The sequence below is a fragment of the Aplysia californica genome, unplaced genomic scaffold, assembly GCF_000002075.1.
Source record: "Aplysia californica isolate F4 #8 unplaced genomic scaffold, AplCal3.0 scaffold00963, whole genome shotgun sequence".
In the NCBI taxonomy this organism is placed as follows: domain Eukaryota; kingdom Metazoa; phylum Mollusca; class Gastropoda; order Aplysiida; family Aplysiidae; genus Aplysia; species Aplysia californica.
The window spans coordinates 152,617-167,692 of record NW_004798233.1 but is presented as its reverse complement, the minus strand read 5'-3'; the positions used below and the strand labels follow the sequence as shown (position 1 = coordinate 167,692).

The 15,076-nt window shown below is 40.9% G+C and overlaps 1 protein-coding gene across 1 annotated transcript; it reads right to left on the bottom strand.

Annotated features, from left to right (window-relative positions):
• Positions 1 to 940: 940 nt before the first annotated feature.
• LOC106013526 lies at positions 941 to 13,645 on the bottom strand. Its single transcript, XM_035973041.1, has 2 exons — positions 13,388 to 13,645; positions 941 to 5,883 (listed from the first exon to the last, which is right to left on the bottom strand). The coding sequence occupies exon 2, from the start codon at positions 5,351 to 5,353 to the stop codon at positions 3,971 to 3,973; it is 1,383 nt and encodes a 460-aa protein (XP_035828934.1). The 5' UTR covers positions 5,354 to 5,883; positions 13,388 to 13,645; the 3' UTR covers positions 941 to 3,970.
• Between the last annotated feature and the right edge of the window lie 1,431 nt (positions 13,646 to 15,076).

Here is a 15,076-nt window from a genome sequence, read left to right as displayed (position 1 = left end):
ATAAAAAGGAGGAGAGATAATGACAATAGATGTTAGACAGGAAGAAGGAGCAAACCACATCAGAGTGCTCACCAACCATCAACGACGTGGCTGTTTTGATAAGAACAATTTCAAATAACATAATTTGATGAAATTGTAAACTAGCTCTTAACTACGATTTCATGGGGTGAGGTCTCATTAAAAAGAAGCAGAAACACTACCAGTTTGTTTCCTATGGCTTCGGCTTTTCCTGGCGTCTGTATGATCGTGAATAGTCTTTCATTCCAGTTGCTATTGGCATGTAGACTACAGTAACTCAGAGCAACAGCAGTAACTCTATTCCAAGAACACATTGGGACTCATATACCGGTAACAATAACATGGAAATTATAAAAGAAACAGAAGACCTCAACAGACCAATCAAAAAGGGAAATTTGGTCAACTTGACCCCCATTTAAAGTAATATAACCACTAAACTTTTGAATTTCTAGACAAGATCAGCAAAGATGTAACAGTGGATAAAGAAACATTGTCAATCAACCCGCAGTGAGCAACTTAAAACATTGCTCAATGCTAAAACCAAAACCCAGTTGGTCATTTCGTCAGCCTACAAAGACAGAAACACAGAAAACGTGTTATCACCATTTACATTAAAAGAAATAACGTGACTACTTAATATACATATGCAAACACATACATACAACTACTGCTACAACGTACGGAAGATTTGTATTTCAAAGCACAATAAAGAAAACATGTTTCTCCAGACTAGAAAGTCCCTAACATGACATACACTTGCACATTGGGTCTCGTATGGTCTACAGACCTAGTCATGGTCAGCATAAGGCACAAAAATCATATTAATTTGTCAGTGCCTTATTCATAGTTCTTTCTCTACAACAATAAACAATTTTTTAGTTCTTGTGGGGATAAACATAAAAGCACTTTCTGATGATGAGTATTTTTTTTTTGTGTTCCGTAAAATTGGTCAAATAATATGTAATTAACATCGTTGGCATGCAGTATCCAACTCCAAATAGAAGAAAGCTGTTGATGTGTGTGTATATCTGCACTGATGTAGTGAGCTGCGATGTGAACCATAAAAGTACACACATGAAATAATGTCTTATTTCTTTACATGGCACTCTGCAAATTTTTTAGACATTACTTTTTATTTACTTTCTCCTTGGAACAGCTCTTAAAGAAAATAAGAAATCAATTTAAATTACAGCTAACATATAAGTGCAGCAATTACATCTTATTGCAAGAAAAGTAAATTATTTTTATAAAGAAACACATAGATTTGCCATGCATAAAATGTGAGATTAAACTTTTTGTGTGATTGATTCAAGTTTTAACAGAGGTGGAAAAATACGAACCACATCATCAAAAAAAAAAGTTTTTAAAATAATTGAAATAGGATACACACACAAAAAAAACTCCATCAAAAGAAGTCAGTGGAACAACAAACTGCACTGGATCACATTCAGTTTTTCTCTGTGCAAGTAGCATGAGAGGAAGCTGAGTGAGATAACCAATACTACTAGGAAGAGGTGAATGTCAAATAGAGTAATGGCAATGGTGGGGCTGACTGTTGCAGTAACGCAAGTGGTGACAGTGCTATATGTGATAAGGGTGTTAAAAATGTTTGTAAAGGTGAAAACGATTGTGATGGTATTAATGCTGTTGTTGTGTTAGTTTAAATGCAAAAAAAAAGTACTTTTAAGTCTTAGTCTCATTTTAAATCAAGACTGCGGTGGGTGAACGAAAACAAAGGCTGCTTCTTAGAAACGAGAAGTCTTAATTTTAAAAAACCACAAACATCCTATCATAAATTACAAACAGTCATGGTCAAATCTGGTGTATGAAAGGAGAACAACTGATAAGAGTCAATTACCAGATTTAAACACCCCATGAAGGCAGTTTGAACACACACCAAGATTATTATCATCATGACTGTGCCTGTGACTGTTCCTTTTTCAGGTGGTAATTTAATTAACTGCTCTAGCAAATAAGTGAGTACCAAATTAGGACATTCAAATAGCAAAGCTTATACTGATCCCTCATCAAGATATAACATTATTATAAATATATTCAAGGCACCAGATTTAGAGGAAAGCCTCTAAAAGTTTTTACTAAAAAAGACTTATATAGAACAAAGGTACTCTTTTACATTTTTCAAGTAAGTTCTAACAACTAAATAAAATTGCGATCATGGTAACCTCAGCCTCCAGGCAAGCATTTGCCATACATGACATCATCAAACAGAACAAACACAATAGTCTGTGGTGATGGATCAGAGCCTTTTTTAAAGAACTTTAAAACAAGTCATAAAGATGATCACCGGTTGTAGCTTAACCATTTGATAGATATTAATTATAATGGAACATCAAAATACAAGTGCATTACATACTCTCCTCAAAGTGCAGCTCACTCAACTCATTGTCACCTCAGTATTAATAATTGATTTACTTCAGTCTGGTGAAAATCTGAGTGGGGGAGGGGATGGGAGGGGGGAGCAATCACATGACACAGACATGCCCCCAAAAACAATCCACAATACGATGTAACGTAAGGAAATCACATGAATTTGCTTGAATATTTAACAAACACTGACACAAAACTATAAAACACGTCAAGTATCAAGCATCACTTTTAGTCTACCTCACAATCTGATGAATGAATAAATGCTTTCCTCCTTTGAGCAATAACAAACTGGGATGGGAGCCCCTTACTTACTAGATTGGATCACAGTTTCATCTGCGAACTGTCCTTAAATCCTAAACTTTTCATGGAGCTGTTAAATGATAAGCTCCTCTGTTCAAGTCCATAGCTTATCACAAGTACAGGAGAACTTAGAAGTATCCTTTTGAAAATAAAACTTGCACGAGTCAACAAAAAAAAGAAACAGATTTGAGCACCAGTACCATCATCTATGTGAATCCTGCCCTCCAAACATGAAAACCATATATGTATGTTGATGCAATTCAATAATATGCCTCTAATATGAATCATCTTTTGACTAACAAGGGAGCCAGTTTCCCAGTGCTATACTTGTTATCAAGTAAGGAATTCAGGTTCTGAATTCTGAAAATATGTTTTGGTCAAGACTCATGGCACTTTGTTATTGACTTTTTGATTATCTTGGTGGCACAACTTCATATGTTGTAGTTAAAGGCCTGTTTCTCTCAGGAAGAAACCTTTGGGACCAAAATGCATTGGACTGCCTTGAATTCCAAAGCAAGGTCATGCAAAGCAGTGACTATAAGATACATTTGGTTCCAAAGAAAATAATTCCTGTACACAATTTTAAACTTGCTTTCTAATTAAGTTAAGTGAGTAAAAGAAGGGCTAAGACAAAAATGATTCAAGCCGAACATTCTCGAAAACTAAGTTACTAAAAAGCCGATATTAACTTACAAATCGGAATAAACACTTTAAACCCAGCAAAACAAGAACTCAAGAGCTGTGTTGTTTTCACAATCAATTAGCCCAAGAAACAGGGTTCAAAACATTATAGAAATGAACAAAAAAATATCAGACACAACAAAAATTCTCCAATTTAAAGAAATAAAAACGGCTTACAGATGACCCAAATATCAATATCCACACTCTTCTTTGTGACAGAGGAAAAGATGAACTAATACATTGATTATTACAGCCATCCCTACAAACATATTAATGAGTCGGGAGGTCATTAGACAAACAAATAACTTAAAAAATAAACCACACTCATTCATATCTATGCACTTTCTACTAGACACGTAAATATGACAATGATCCCATTCATTAACTTGATGGTCTATCAAATATCTACTGCAAATATACGGAAACCTGAGGTGAGAAATAAATATGGACCACTTTGCTTCACTTGACCTGCTGTTGTGGAGCAGAAATCAGGGTGTCCAGGTTAGATATTACTGATTAGTAGATCACACAGCTTTAGCAGTTGCACTTTGGATTGCTGTATATATTTTGACAACACCTTTGTTCATACGTACACATTCATTACTTTTTGGATTTTCGTGCGACACAAAGGACACACACGTCTGTTGGACACTCTCGAACGGACAATTTGATCAGCACACAGGACGCACATACACATGTGTCGACACGGCATCACAAGCACAGATTTGATTTGGTCCTGACACACAACACATTTGCGCTTGTCCCTCTCTCTCTCCATTTCTCTGTCAAAATCCTCCGGGCTGCTTACAGCTTTCGGAGCCCGCGATGGGGTAGCAGCTCGGCTTCGTAAGCTGTAGCTTTCGTCGACTGTTGGTAGTTGAACGTCAATCTCGTGGTCGCTCGACTCAGTGGAAAATGTTTGCGAGTTCAAAGATGCATCGCTGTCAGAGTCCTCCTCCTCCTCCGTTATGATGGTATATTCATCAGATTCATCATCACCTTCGTCATCATCATCTGATACCTCAGAAACAATTCCTGTTCCGTCCCTATCGTTCGTGTTGTCAATGTCGGAATCACTATCACTTTGGTCCTCATCATTATTATCATCGTCATCTTCACCTCTCGTGCTTGCCAACCACCCCCTTTCATCATTGTCAGAGCCAAACAGGTCTTCATAATCACTCTCAAAGTTCCGGTCAATATGCCATCCAGAATTGCCCCTTCTACGGCGCCGAAGGGGTCTGGGAAAAATAGAAAGGCCATGGGAAAAGAAGTAGCGCACAGCATTGGAGAAGGTGAGGTAGACTAAACAGAGAATGATGATGCCCAAATAGGTCTCCTTGCTAGCCGAGGTGAGGCTTCTGTAGAGGGTCTCTGTCACTTTTCTCCATCCATCTTCCACACACTGCATGGAGTAAACAGGGAAATACGCCACAGACGAAAGAACAAACCCTAAGCCATGCCAGGCCCCTGTTACCACACTCACACAGTAATTCCCGATAGTTGTGACAAATAACAAAAAAGCAGACAAAGTGGCCCAGAAAGCATTCACGCCACTGTTAGCTGAGGCTGATGCAAATTCACATACGGCCATGATGGAGCTCTTCACAGCTGCACACAAGGAATAAACAAAGTTATACCCTGAAATAAAGGTGTCCGCAATGTATGAGCACAATGACTGAAAAAAGTCATGGGCGATGATCAATGCCTTCCAACATCTATACACAACAGAGCTAATCACATCATACACTTCCACAACAAAATCAGCAATGCAGACAAAACTTGACACAAAATATGATTTTACTGCCCGGACGACGGACAGAACAGTGGTCACAACAATGGACACCATCTGCACAAAGGCAGCCACCACCTCATAGTTGACCTGAAAGACGTACTTGACAGCATCCCTGACCATGTGCACACCCGCCGCAACAGTACCACAAGCAGAGTACAGGGCATCCAGCATTCTTCCCTGTGCAAACGCACATTCAACTAGAAGACTCTTCAAAGAATATAGGTCTCTTGAAGCAGTGCAACAAGATTTTGCACCATTCAGATTCAATGTTATTCAATAACAGACAAACCAAAAAGCTCAAAATGTTTCAAACTGCTGACAACTGAATCAGGATCTTTACCCTAATAAGGTTTCCCATTAGAAGTCAGTGAAGAAGTACATTTCAGCTCGCACTGAAGAGTAGCATTAGTCCATTCAAACTGGCCTAAATTGCAGACAGCAATACCGACATCATTTTCATGACGTATTCTATCCCCATACCATCAAACGTACGTTCCACATGATGAAGTGTCTCCTGCTATTAACGTATCCATTTCCAAATAACTGACTCGGATCAGTGTCTCAGTGGGATTCGTCAGTCTGTACTGCTCTGGGGGAGGCTGCTGCGAGACGCAGGGCAAAGTCAGAGCTCTGAGTTGTGTCCTGGACAATCCATCAACATGAGGACATCACATGTTCCTCTCATCTGTCTGCAACATTCACTGTGAACAAAAACATCAAGTTATGGTATTATTATGTGTGAGAAACCTTACTTTGATCATTCAGGGCTTTTTTCACAACATCAGTCAAGGTAGAGCCAAAATTTCTAGATTTTTACCTATACCATACTAAATTGGAACCACCAGCTGTAGCTAATTCCATACTCCAAGCTCACAAGGAGATGGTGGAGGGGGGAGGGGGAGATAGAAAGGTATAAAGATAAAGAGGGAGAGAGAGGAAAAAAAAAGAGAGAGAGAGAGAGACAGACAGAAAGACAGACAGACAGACAGACAGACAGACGGACAGACAGAGAAAGAGAGTAAATTCTAAGAACTCTGGTTTTTTAATTTAAAAAATCAACTGATAAAAAAGTTATTGGAATTTCTGGTTGCAAAATGTTGGAGACCTTTACATTATAAAATCTTCAAAAAGTGGGACGTTTCTTTATTTATGTACTTTAGGGAAAATAATCCCAAGCGAGACAGAAGAAAGAATGAGTGAATGAAAGAAAGGGGGAAATTTGCACAAAATGATCGCTATTATGTCTAGCCAGATTTCGATCAATTCGCAGGTAAAAAATGTATTTCCACCCAACTCGCAATGAATGCTAAATGAATAATGGCCGATTGCAGAAAATGCGCAATCTGGCAGGTTTATATAACATTATCGTATTGCCAAAAGAATTAGCGTAAATATTACATAAGGCGACATAAAAGCGAGTACGGATCCTTTGCTATAGAGTTTTTGTTGCCCAACGCTAACGCACTTTTTGAATGGATGGAGTTGATAATGATGGGGGAGCAAATGAAACTCTCACAAAGTACAGATTTCTGTAAAATTTAAATACGGAACATTAAATATCAAAAGCCCTGTACTTTGGATCTTAAAGAGTAATATTTGGGTAAAAATGTGTTTGATTGCACCAATCACTTGAACTGCTACTGATAGGGGAGCACATGGAATGCTTGCTAGGCATTACAAAAACTTCATAAACTTGCAACACATCTTTGGTTATAAACTGCTTTGGTCTGACTTTGAACATACAGGGCAGAAATTAGTTGAATTTACTCCATCTGTAACAGAAACAATACACTGTTCTCCAGTCACTCCCCCAATCGACTCCTTTGAGACCTAATTTTGGTTTTGTTCAGCCAATCACATTTCACATTGCCATCACACCTCCCTCGGATGCTGGCATGCTAGCTTGTTCCGTTTGTAACCCAGTTTCCGGCTCTAGTTTTTTTCCCCTGAATGTGCGGAAATTTTATCTTAGTATGTAAAATGTACTACACAGGGATCTCAGATTTTACAGCAATAAAGAAGACACAATAAGCGCCTCACACTCACAGTTCGACGACCAATTCGCAGATCCTTTTAGTTTTTGAGAGACAGAAGAAAATCGCACAATCACAGCAATTTCTCCGGTTCTAGAAATCGGTCTGCATTGTACACTCACATAGTTTATGTAGTAAGTTTGGCCTTTCCTCTAATTGGTTGCCAAATTTTATTCATGATTTTTATCCACGGGTTTTCTCGTAACTACAGTCGAACCTGCCCTGGCGGCCACCTGTACAAACGGCCACTTTCAATTTCCCCCCCTTGCGTTTTTCTATATAATTTAACTGTGTACAATGGGCACCTGTCCAACGCAGCTGCAGCCGCCATATTTTAACACACAACCCCTATCACACCAAGCAATAACCCCTGTCTTAGATGGCCACCTTAGTGACTCCATTACGTTTTGTCATAAATTGTGCACTGGTCCCTGGCTTTGTGGGCGAGCCGTCATAATCCAATTATCTGTCGTTGTTGCTAGGTAGTCCCTCCAACCGATCATGTTGTGTAGGCCCCTCCCACTGTTGACCAATAGGTAACAAATTTTCAGCAGCTGGTGAGGTAAGCGTGTGATCCCTTATAACCAATAAGCCCCGCCCAGAACTCGTAAACAAATCGTAAGCAAGATGTGCCGTCACTGTTTACCCAATCAGTAACAAAGTAACAATAGACGTCAATATGAACTTGTGACAGAAGCGTTGCTCATTCTCCGAGTGGTGGCGACCCATGTGTTTGTTTCACCATAGCACTCGGTCCTTCTTGTCTGACACATTTCATTATATTGTCACCTTTCCACAAAATCAGCAACAAAAGAAAAGAAAAAAAAACCCAGCGAAAACAAAAATAAATAAATAAAAACCTGATGCCATGATTATTTGCCAACCGGAAGTCATTGCAAAGATGAAGTCCCGCGGATCACCCGGACCAGACAGCATCCCTCCGTCCTTCCTCAAAGACCTGGGTCCCAAAGCGCTGGAGAAACTGCTCTCCATCTTCAACATGTCATTTCGCTCAGCTGATGTCCCACAAGTCTTGAAAGACGCCATCATTGTCCCCCTCCTCAAGACCGCCAAACCAGCATCGGAACTAACGTCGTTTAGACCGATAAGCCCCACATCCGGTGTCATCAAAGTTAGGGACAGAATGGTATCTGAACGGAATGGCTGAGCGGAACGGCTGGTTCTCCGAACTACAGGCTGGTTTCAAGAAGGGGAGAGGTGTGGAAGACCAAATTCTGAGAATTATGCAGAAGATTTCCGATGGCTTCCAAAAGAAGGAGAAATCTGTACTCATCCTCCTCGATTTTTCAAAGGCATATGACACGGTCTGGCGAGAACGCCTACTCCACACCCTCCTAGACAGAGGTATCCCAGATTCATACGTTTTATGGCTGAATGACTTCCTTCAAAATCGTCAAGCCAGAGTCCGATTCAACGGAATACTGAGTAATAGCACGAAAATGAACCAAGGCCTCCCACAAGGTTCCGTCTGGCACCCATCCTCTTCCTTTTTTATATCGACGAACTGGCGAAACCACTTCCGGATGATCTCACAATTTCACTCTACGCTGACGACGTCTCTATCCTCACTTCATCACGCACGACACGAGACGCCGAAAGTCTGGCACAAAGAGCGGTGGACACCGTTGTTGACTGGAGCAGGCGATGGAAACTCACGCTAAACGGCTCAAAGAGCGAGACTACATTCTTCACGCTCGCAACATCTGACTCGGAATGGAAGCCATGCATCACGATAAATAATTCGACAATTAAGTATGAGCCCTACGCAAGACTCCTGGGAGTCACACTCGACTGCAGGCTCACGTTCAGGAACAGGTTGAGACAGTAATAGCTAAGGCCACACAGAAGATGAGGATGCTCGGCGCTGTAGCGCACTCAAAATGGGGATAGAGGAAAGATGACCTACGCAAGGTCTACTTAATCCATATACGAAGTGTTCTCAACTTTGTGAGCAGCAGCTGGCAACCGTGGCTGAGCAAAACTCTGATAAATAATCTGGAGGTGGTTCAAAGCAGATGTCTGCAACTGATCACCACCCAAGCCCAGTCCTCACCGATCGAGGCACTTCGAGCTGAAACGGGGGTCCCAAGCATTCAGTCCACCATAAATGCTAACTGTCTCCGATCAAGAGAGAAGGCCCTCCGACTGAACAACGACCACCCTCGACGAATTGCGGCAACGGAACAAGTGCACAGACGCCTAAAGGGACGCATGGATTTCCGAAAAAGGGCCGAAGATGTCAGCAAAAAGAGCCCACATCTGTTCAACTGCGAGAGGAGGCCCATCACTTACTTCGAAACCAGGCCCTGGGAATGGGGAATCAACCCCGACATCACTTTCCCCCACCTGTACGGCATAAGTGGAAGGAGTGACTCCAGTGGGAAGATTCAAAGCGCTGCTGTTCGTCGAGCACGAGAGCTTAGCGCACAGTACAATATCTACACTGGCGGCTTGGCTAGGGCAGGAACAACGGACGGCGGCGCTGGAGTCGTCATCACAACGGGGGACCCGTCCAACCTTACCGTTGTCGAGACGAGGGAGAAAGGCGCCATATTCACGTGCTCTTTCGATGAAGAAAGGAGAGCCTTGGAAATGGCCATTGACTGGATTGACAAAGAGTGCGATGCATCCAACTCGGTCGTTATCTTCACCGACAGTTAATCACTATGCATGGCACTAGTTGGAACATCACCATCCCTCGACCAAATGCGACTACGCATAAATGATGCAATACCTCAACCCATGATTCAGTGGATCCCTGGTCACTGCGACATCCTCAGCAACGATCTCGCTGACAGTAATGCCAAACTGGCAACAGCGCTGCCGGGTCCAGGCCGTCAAATTACTTATGAAAGTGCGTGCGCCCAGATAAAACTAATTACAAAAGACCCCCCTATATGCCACACGCGGACGAAGGAAGTATACAGGGCATTTTCCTTAAAATGAGAGGCTCTTATTATGTCCCGCAGTGACCAGTCATTACTGGCAAAAATCAGGACCGGTCACTTCTCTGGGCTGCGGGCCTACAAAAATAGAATAGACAAAACATAGGACCCAACCTGTCCATTGTGCAGCGAGGAACCCCAAGATTTGGAGCACTGGCTGCAGAGATGCCCCGCCACGGAGGCCCGGCGGTGGCATTTCTTCGGGGGGGATTCAGGGAGGTTGGACTGTCTCACCCGCTACCCAAGTCCACAATCCATTTGTTTACATCCAGAGAAGAAATCCAGAAGTCTTGATGACCAAATAGGCAACACAAAGAACAGGGATGCAACATCTGCAAAACATCAAATTAAGGTAAAATTCACCCCTGAACACACCCCCCCCACTCTTAACTCTTGGGGCCCAAACCGGCGAATAATAATTGGGTAAAAGTTAAAGCGCCATTCTTTGCTTGAATTTTGATTTTCTAGCTTTACTTTAGTGTTTCCTTCAAGTCTTATGCTTAGTTCACTCCTTAACGATTACCTGGCAATTCAGAGTCTCTGGCGTTCAGCTTTAGACTTTAACCCTCGTCCTATGGGGCCGGGTTTATGTCGCCCGATAAGCCTATTTCGGCACCTCGCCTGCGTTCTGGTCCTGAGTCAGTTTTGTCCCTGGCTGAGCGCATGCGCGCCGAGCATCATCTCACGTTCAATTTGGGTCCCACGTCAGATCCCCATTCATGCAGGTTTAGTGTGTGCGCGTCAGTCTGCTTGTTTGGGTGCGTTTGTGGTCTTCTTCAAGAATCGCCTGCGTTGGTTTGTAATCGAGGCATACGCCTCATTAAAAACACTCCAAGTTGGTAGCTCTAGATGTTCGTCCAATGAAATTTTAGAAGAAATTGACCCACTTAGACACGAGGAGCTTGAAAGGATTATAGTCAGAAAACAAGACTTCCATTTCACTATACAAAATCTTTCAAATGAGCTTGATTTTGTATGAAATGATACAACCTGATAAAAAATAAGCTCGTTTGATAGTTTTGAATACCATTGTACAGGTACAAAGAACAATTTGAGTGCAAAACATTCGGAAATTGACCTAGATCTATATTTATCCCCTTTCGAACCTCAGGCTATTCATAACAACAAGAGCATCTAGAAAGGTTTTATTCGAATGGGCGTAACAACTACTCGTAAAGTCTTTTATCAGCTTGTGAGAGGTGGTTATTCATGGGACTGTAACACCTAATTTATAGAAAGCTAAGAAAAATCTCAGAGTATTGAGCATTATTTTCATCATCGATCAACACACTCTTACGGTACTCATGGCGAAAACACGTTTCCCGGCGCGCGCGCGCTGTACACCAACGGAAGTGGCTATTCTCACCCGGGGTAAGAATAAAAATATGATCGACCTCTCACCCCAGGTGAGACTTGTCAGCGTTGGCTATTCTCACCCGGAGTGAAACAAGACCTGTTTTTCCTAATTTCGGACTACTGTCTTTTGGTTGGATGATCAAATCAACAAAACCTAAGAAAATAAGATGTTATAGCTCAAAAGTAAGCTAATTTGATCGTCTACAAAGATTCTATATGGCTATTTCACATTTCGAATAGAGCCAAACTAAGCGGGTCGCCATTTTTTTTTGCCCGCAAGTTCTCGCAAGATCTACTCCTCCCCTCTCTCTGTCTCTTTCTGAATACTGTCTATCGATGTGGACAATGAAATTGACCAAAACAAAGATAAAAAATTATGCTAAAACACAAAAAGGTAAATTAATTTGATCGTCTGCAAAGATGCTACGGCTATTTAACTTTTCGAATCGAGCCGAACTACGCGGGTCGCCATTTTGTTTTGCCTGGAAGTTCTTGCGCTACTCTCCTCTCTCTCTCTCCACTGCCCATGTAGTATACTATACGGCCACCTCTATTCTCACCACCTGGTGGGCGTTCACCGTTATAGCCTAGGCCAACCAGTAAAGCGTTCACCCTGAACCACAGAATTCTATACTGTGATAACAGAATTATAGAATTCTGTGCTGTGAACAAACGTTCTAGATCTATTAGTACTGTTAGTGTTAGCCTAAAAGCGTACAATTTTGTCTGTGGGCAGTGGAGAGAGAGAAAGAGAGAGAGAGAGGAGTAGCGCGAGAACTTCCGGGCAAAACAAAATGGCGACCCGATTCGGAAAGTTAAATGGCCACCTCTATTCTCACCCGGGGTGAGAATAGTGCAGGCGAGTCTTTTGGCTATTCTCACCCGGTGCGCGTTCACCGTTATAGCCTAGATCTAGGCCAACAAATTTTGCGTTCACCCTAAACCACAGAATTCTACACTGTGATAACAGAAAAATTGTAGAATTCTGTGCTGTGAACAAACGTTCCATTACAACTGTACTTGTAGCCTATTAAAAGCGTACAATTTTGTCTGTGGGCAGTGGAGAGAGAGAGTGAGAGAGAAAAAGAGAGAGAACAAAACAAAATGGCGACCCGCATAGTTCGGCTCGATTCGAAAAGTTAAATAGCCGTAGCATCTTTGTAGACAACCAAATTAATTTACTTTTGTGTTTTAACATTATTTTTTAACTTTGTTTTGGTCAATTTGATCGTCCACACCGATAGACAGTATTCAGAAAGAGACAGAGAGAGAGAGAAGAGGGGAGGAGCAGATCTTGCTAGAACTTCCGGGCGGGTGAGAATAGCATAACCACTTTCAAGTTAAATAGCCGTAGCATCTTTGTAGACAACCAAATTAATTCAGTTTTCTTGTTTAAAATCATTTTTTAACTTTGTTTTGGTCAATTTGATCGTCCACACCGATAGACAGTATTCAGAAAGAGACAGAGAGAGAGAGAAGAGGGGAGGAGCAGATCTTGCGAGAACTTCCGGGCGGGTGAGAATAGCATAGCCACTTTCAAGTTAAATAGCCGTAGCATCTTTGTAGACAACCAAATTAATTCAGTTTTCTTGTTTAAAATCATTTTTTAACTTTGTTTTGGTCAATTTGATCGTCCACACCGATAGACAGTATTCAGAAAAAGACAGAGAGAGAGAGAGAGAGGGGAGGAGTAGATAGACTAGAGAGAGGAGGCTTCCGTCCTTTCTAAGACTTAGACTAAGACGAAGTCTTAGAACAGGCCTAACAAAAAGTGACCATTTTTGAGTTGCAAAACGGGAAGACAGCGCAAAAGACAGAGGAGGAAAGACGGGTGAGAACATGGCAACAACCTTTTAGTAGAATGCACAAAATAAAGTATCAATGACAGCTTTTGTAGCGCATTCCTAAACAAACTGTATTTTACGTTGTCTCTGTAGACAAACTTACGCCATTTTAAGAGGTCACTTCCGTTTGTTGTGTTGATACATTTGGGATTTTAAAAAACAATGTCAATTTTCAAAGCAAAGAGAAAAAGAATAAAATGATTTCAATAACAAAGGGTTTTTCTTGCATCTCTACTGTAAATTATATTCAAAATCTTTAACAAAATAATTGCTTTTAAAACAGAATATAGAGTGTTACCTATTCTTTTTTTTGTTGTAAACTCTAGTTGTTTTTCTGTTGCTGAGAATTTGACTCCCATATTTGACAAATATTTATGCGCATTAAAAAATAGGAAGTCGCTTATTCATCCATAACCACAACAGGAAACAAACTTGAAATTTATAGGTTAACACATCTCTATTGCACAATGTCTATAATCAGAAAAATGCACTTTTATTGCCGGTGCTCCTAGTGTTGGACAAGTGGATGTTTCTAAGACACTGATCTGTATTTATGGCACGAAGTGATCAGGATGTATTTGCCTGAGAACGGCTATTGGTCTATTAATTAAACTGAAGGCCATCCGAATTTGCCGTGCATTTTATTTGCATGAGCTTGACAACAATAACAACACAGCAGAAGGCAGAAAATTGTTGTGATCAGCTGTGCGGTTTGATTGGTGTAATGAGGATCACAGCTTCGTCGTCTTCTTTCTTGTTTTATAAGCACACGGACTCCAGGTCCACTTCTGTTTTATTTCATGGGGTGCAAAACTGTTTTGGGAAAACAATATGGCATTAATTTAAAAAATAATTCATTTAGGCCTACGGGACAGGCCTAGATCTAGATCTAGATTCTAGATCTAGAATCTAGATCTACACTGTTAGAGAGTGATCCACAAGATTAGAACTTAGATCTAGATCTAGATATCTAGATCTAGAAGATGAAAGAGTTGTTCTAGAAATCTAAAATAGTCTAGATTCTAGAATCTAGTGTGAAGTTTGCATAGATATATACAGCCACTGAGATAGACTTGTAATGCATTTATAAAGCAACCTATTTGCTTCACTGTGTAGTTAGTAAACTTAGAGTGTGTAAATTATTTTTATATTCTGAACTGTCAGTGTACCTCGTATGAAGTAGAGCAAGCCTGGGTTTTGAGAACAGGGATTTTTCTAAATTTAGGACTGCTCATAGAAGGGCTTTTATTCAGAGTAACTTTCTTAATAAATGTTCAGTGAAGATTCTAGTACTTTAATACCATTGGCTTCTTCCTTTACTTTATTACTTTATTGTTAACGAAGAACGCCGAGCAACCGTTGCAACCTGAGTTGGTATAAAAATGTTTTTAAGATTCTTTCTCCATGTGTAAGATTTTAATGTGCGCATTCTTTAGAATAGATTAGAACATGAGCAAAAGTGTTCAAAGCAGTTGCTATATATGTACTGTGCCTCCAACGTATTTAGGCTTTGAACCCAGCTACTTTTTGTAAGTGGGCTGTTCTGGCCGGTGTTGTCTTTTTTTTTTTTTTAATTATGACTCTGCATTGGGTTTACAATTAGTAGCCTGAGATATGACCGAACACTGGAATGAGGATGATAACCATTTCTTTGCTTCCAGTAGCATTGTTTTTATAAGCCTCTGCAGGCTATTT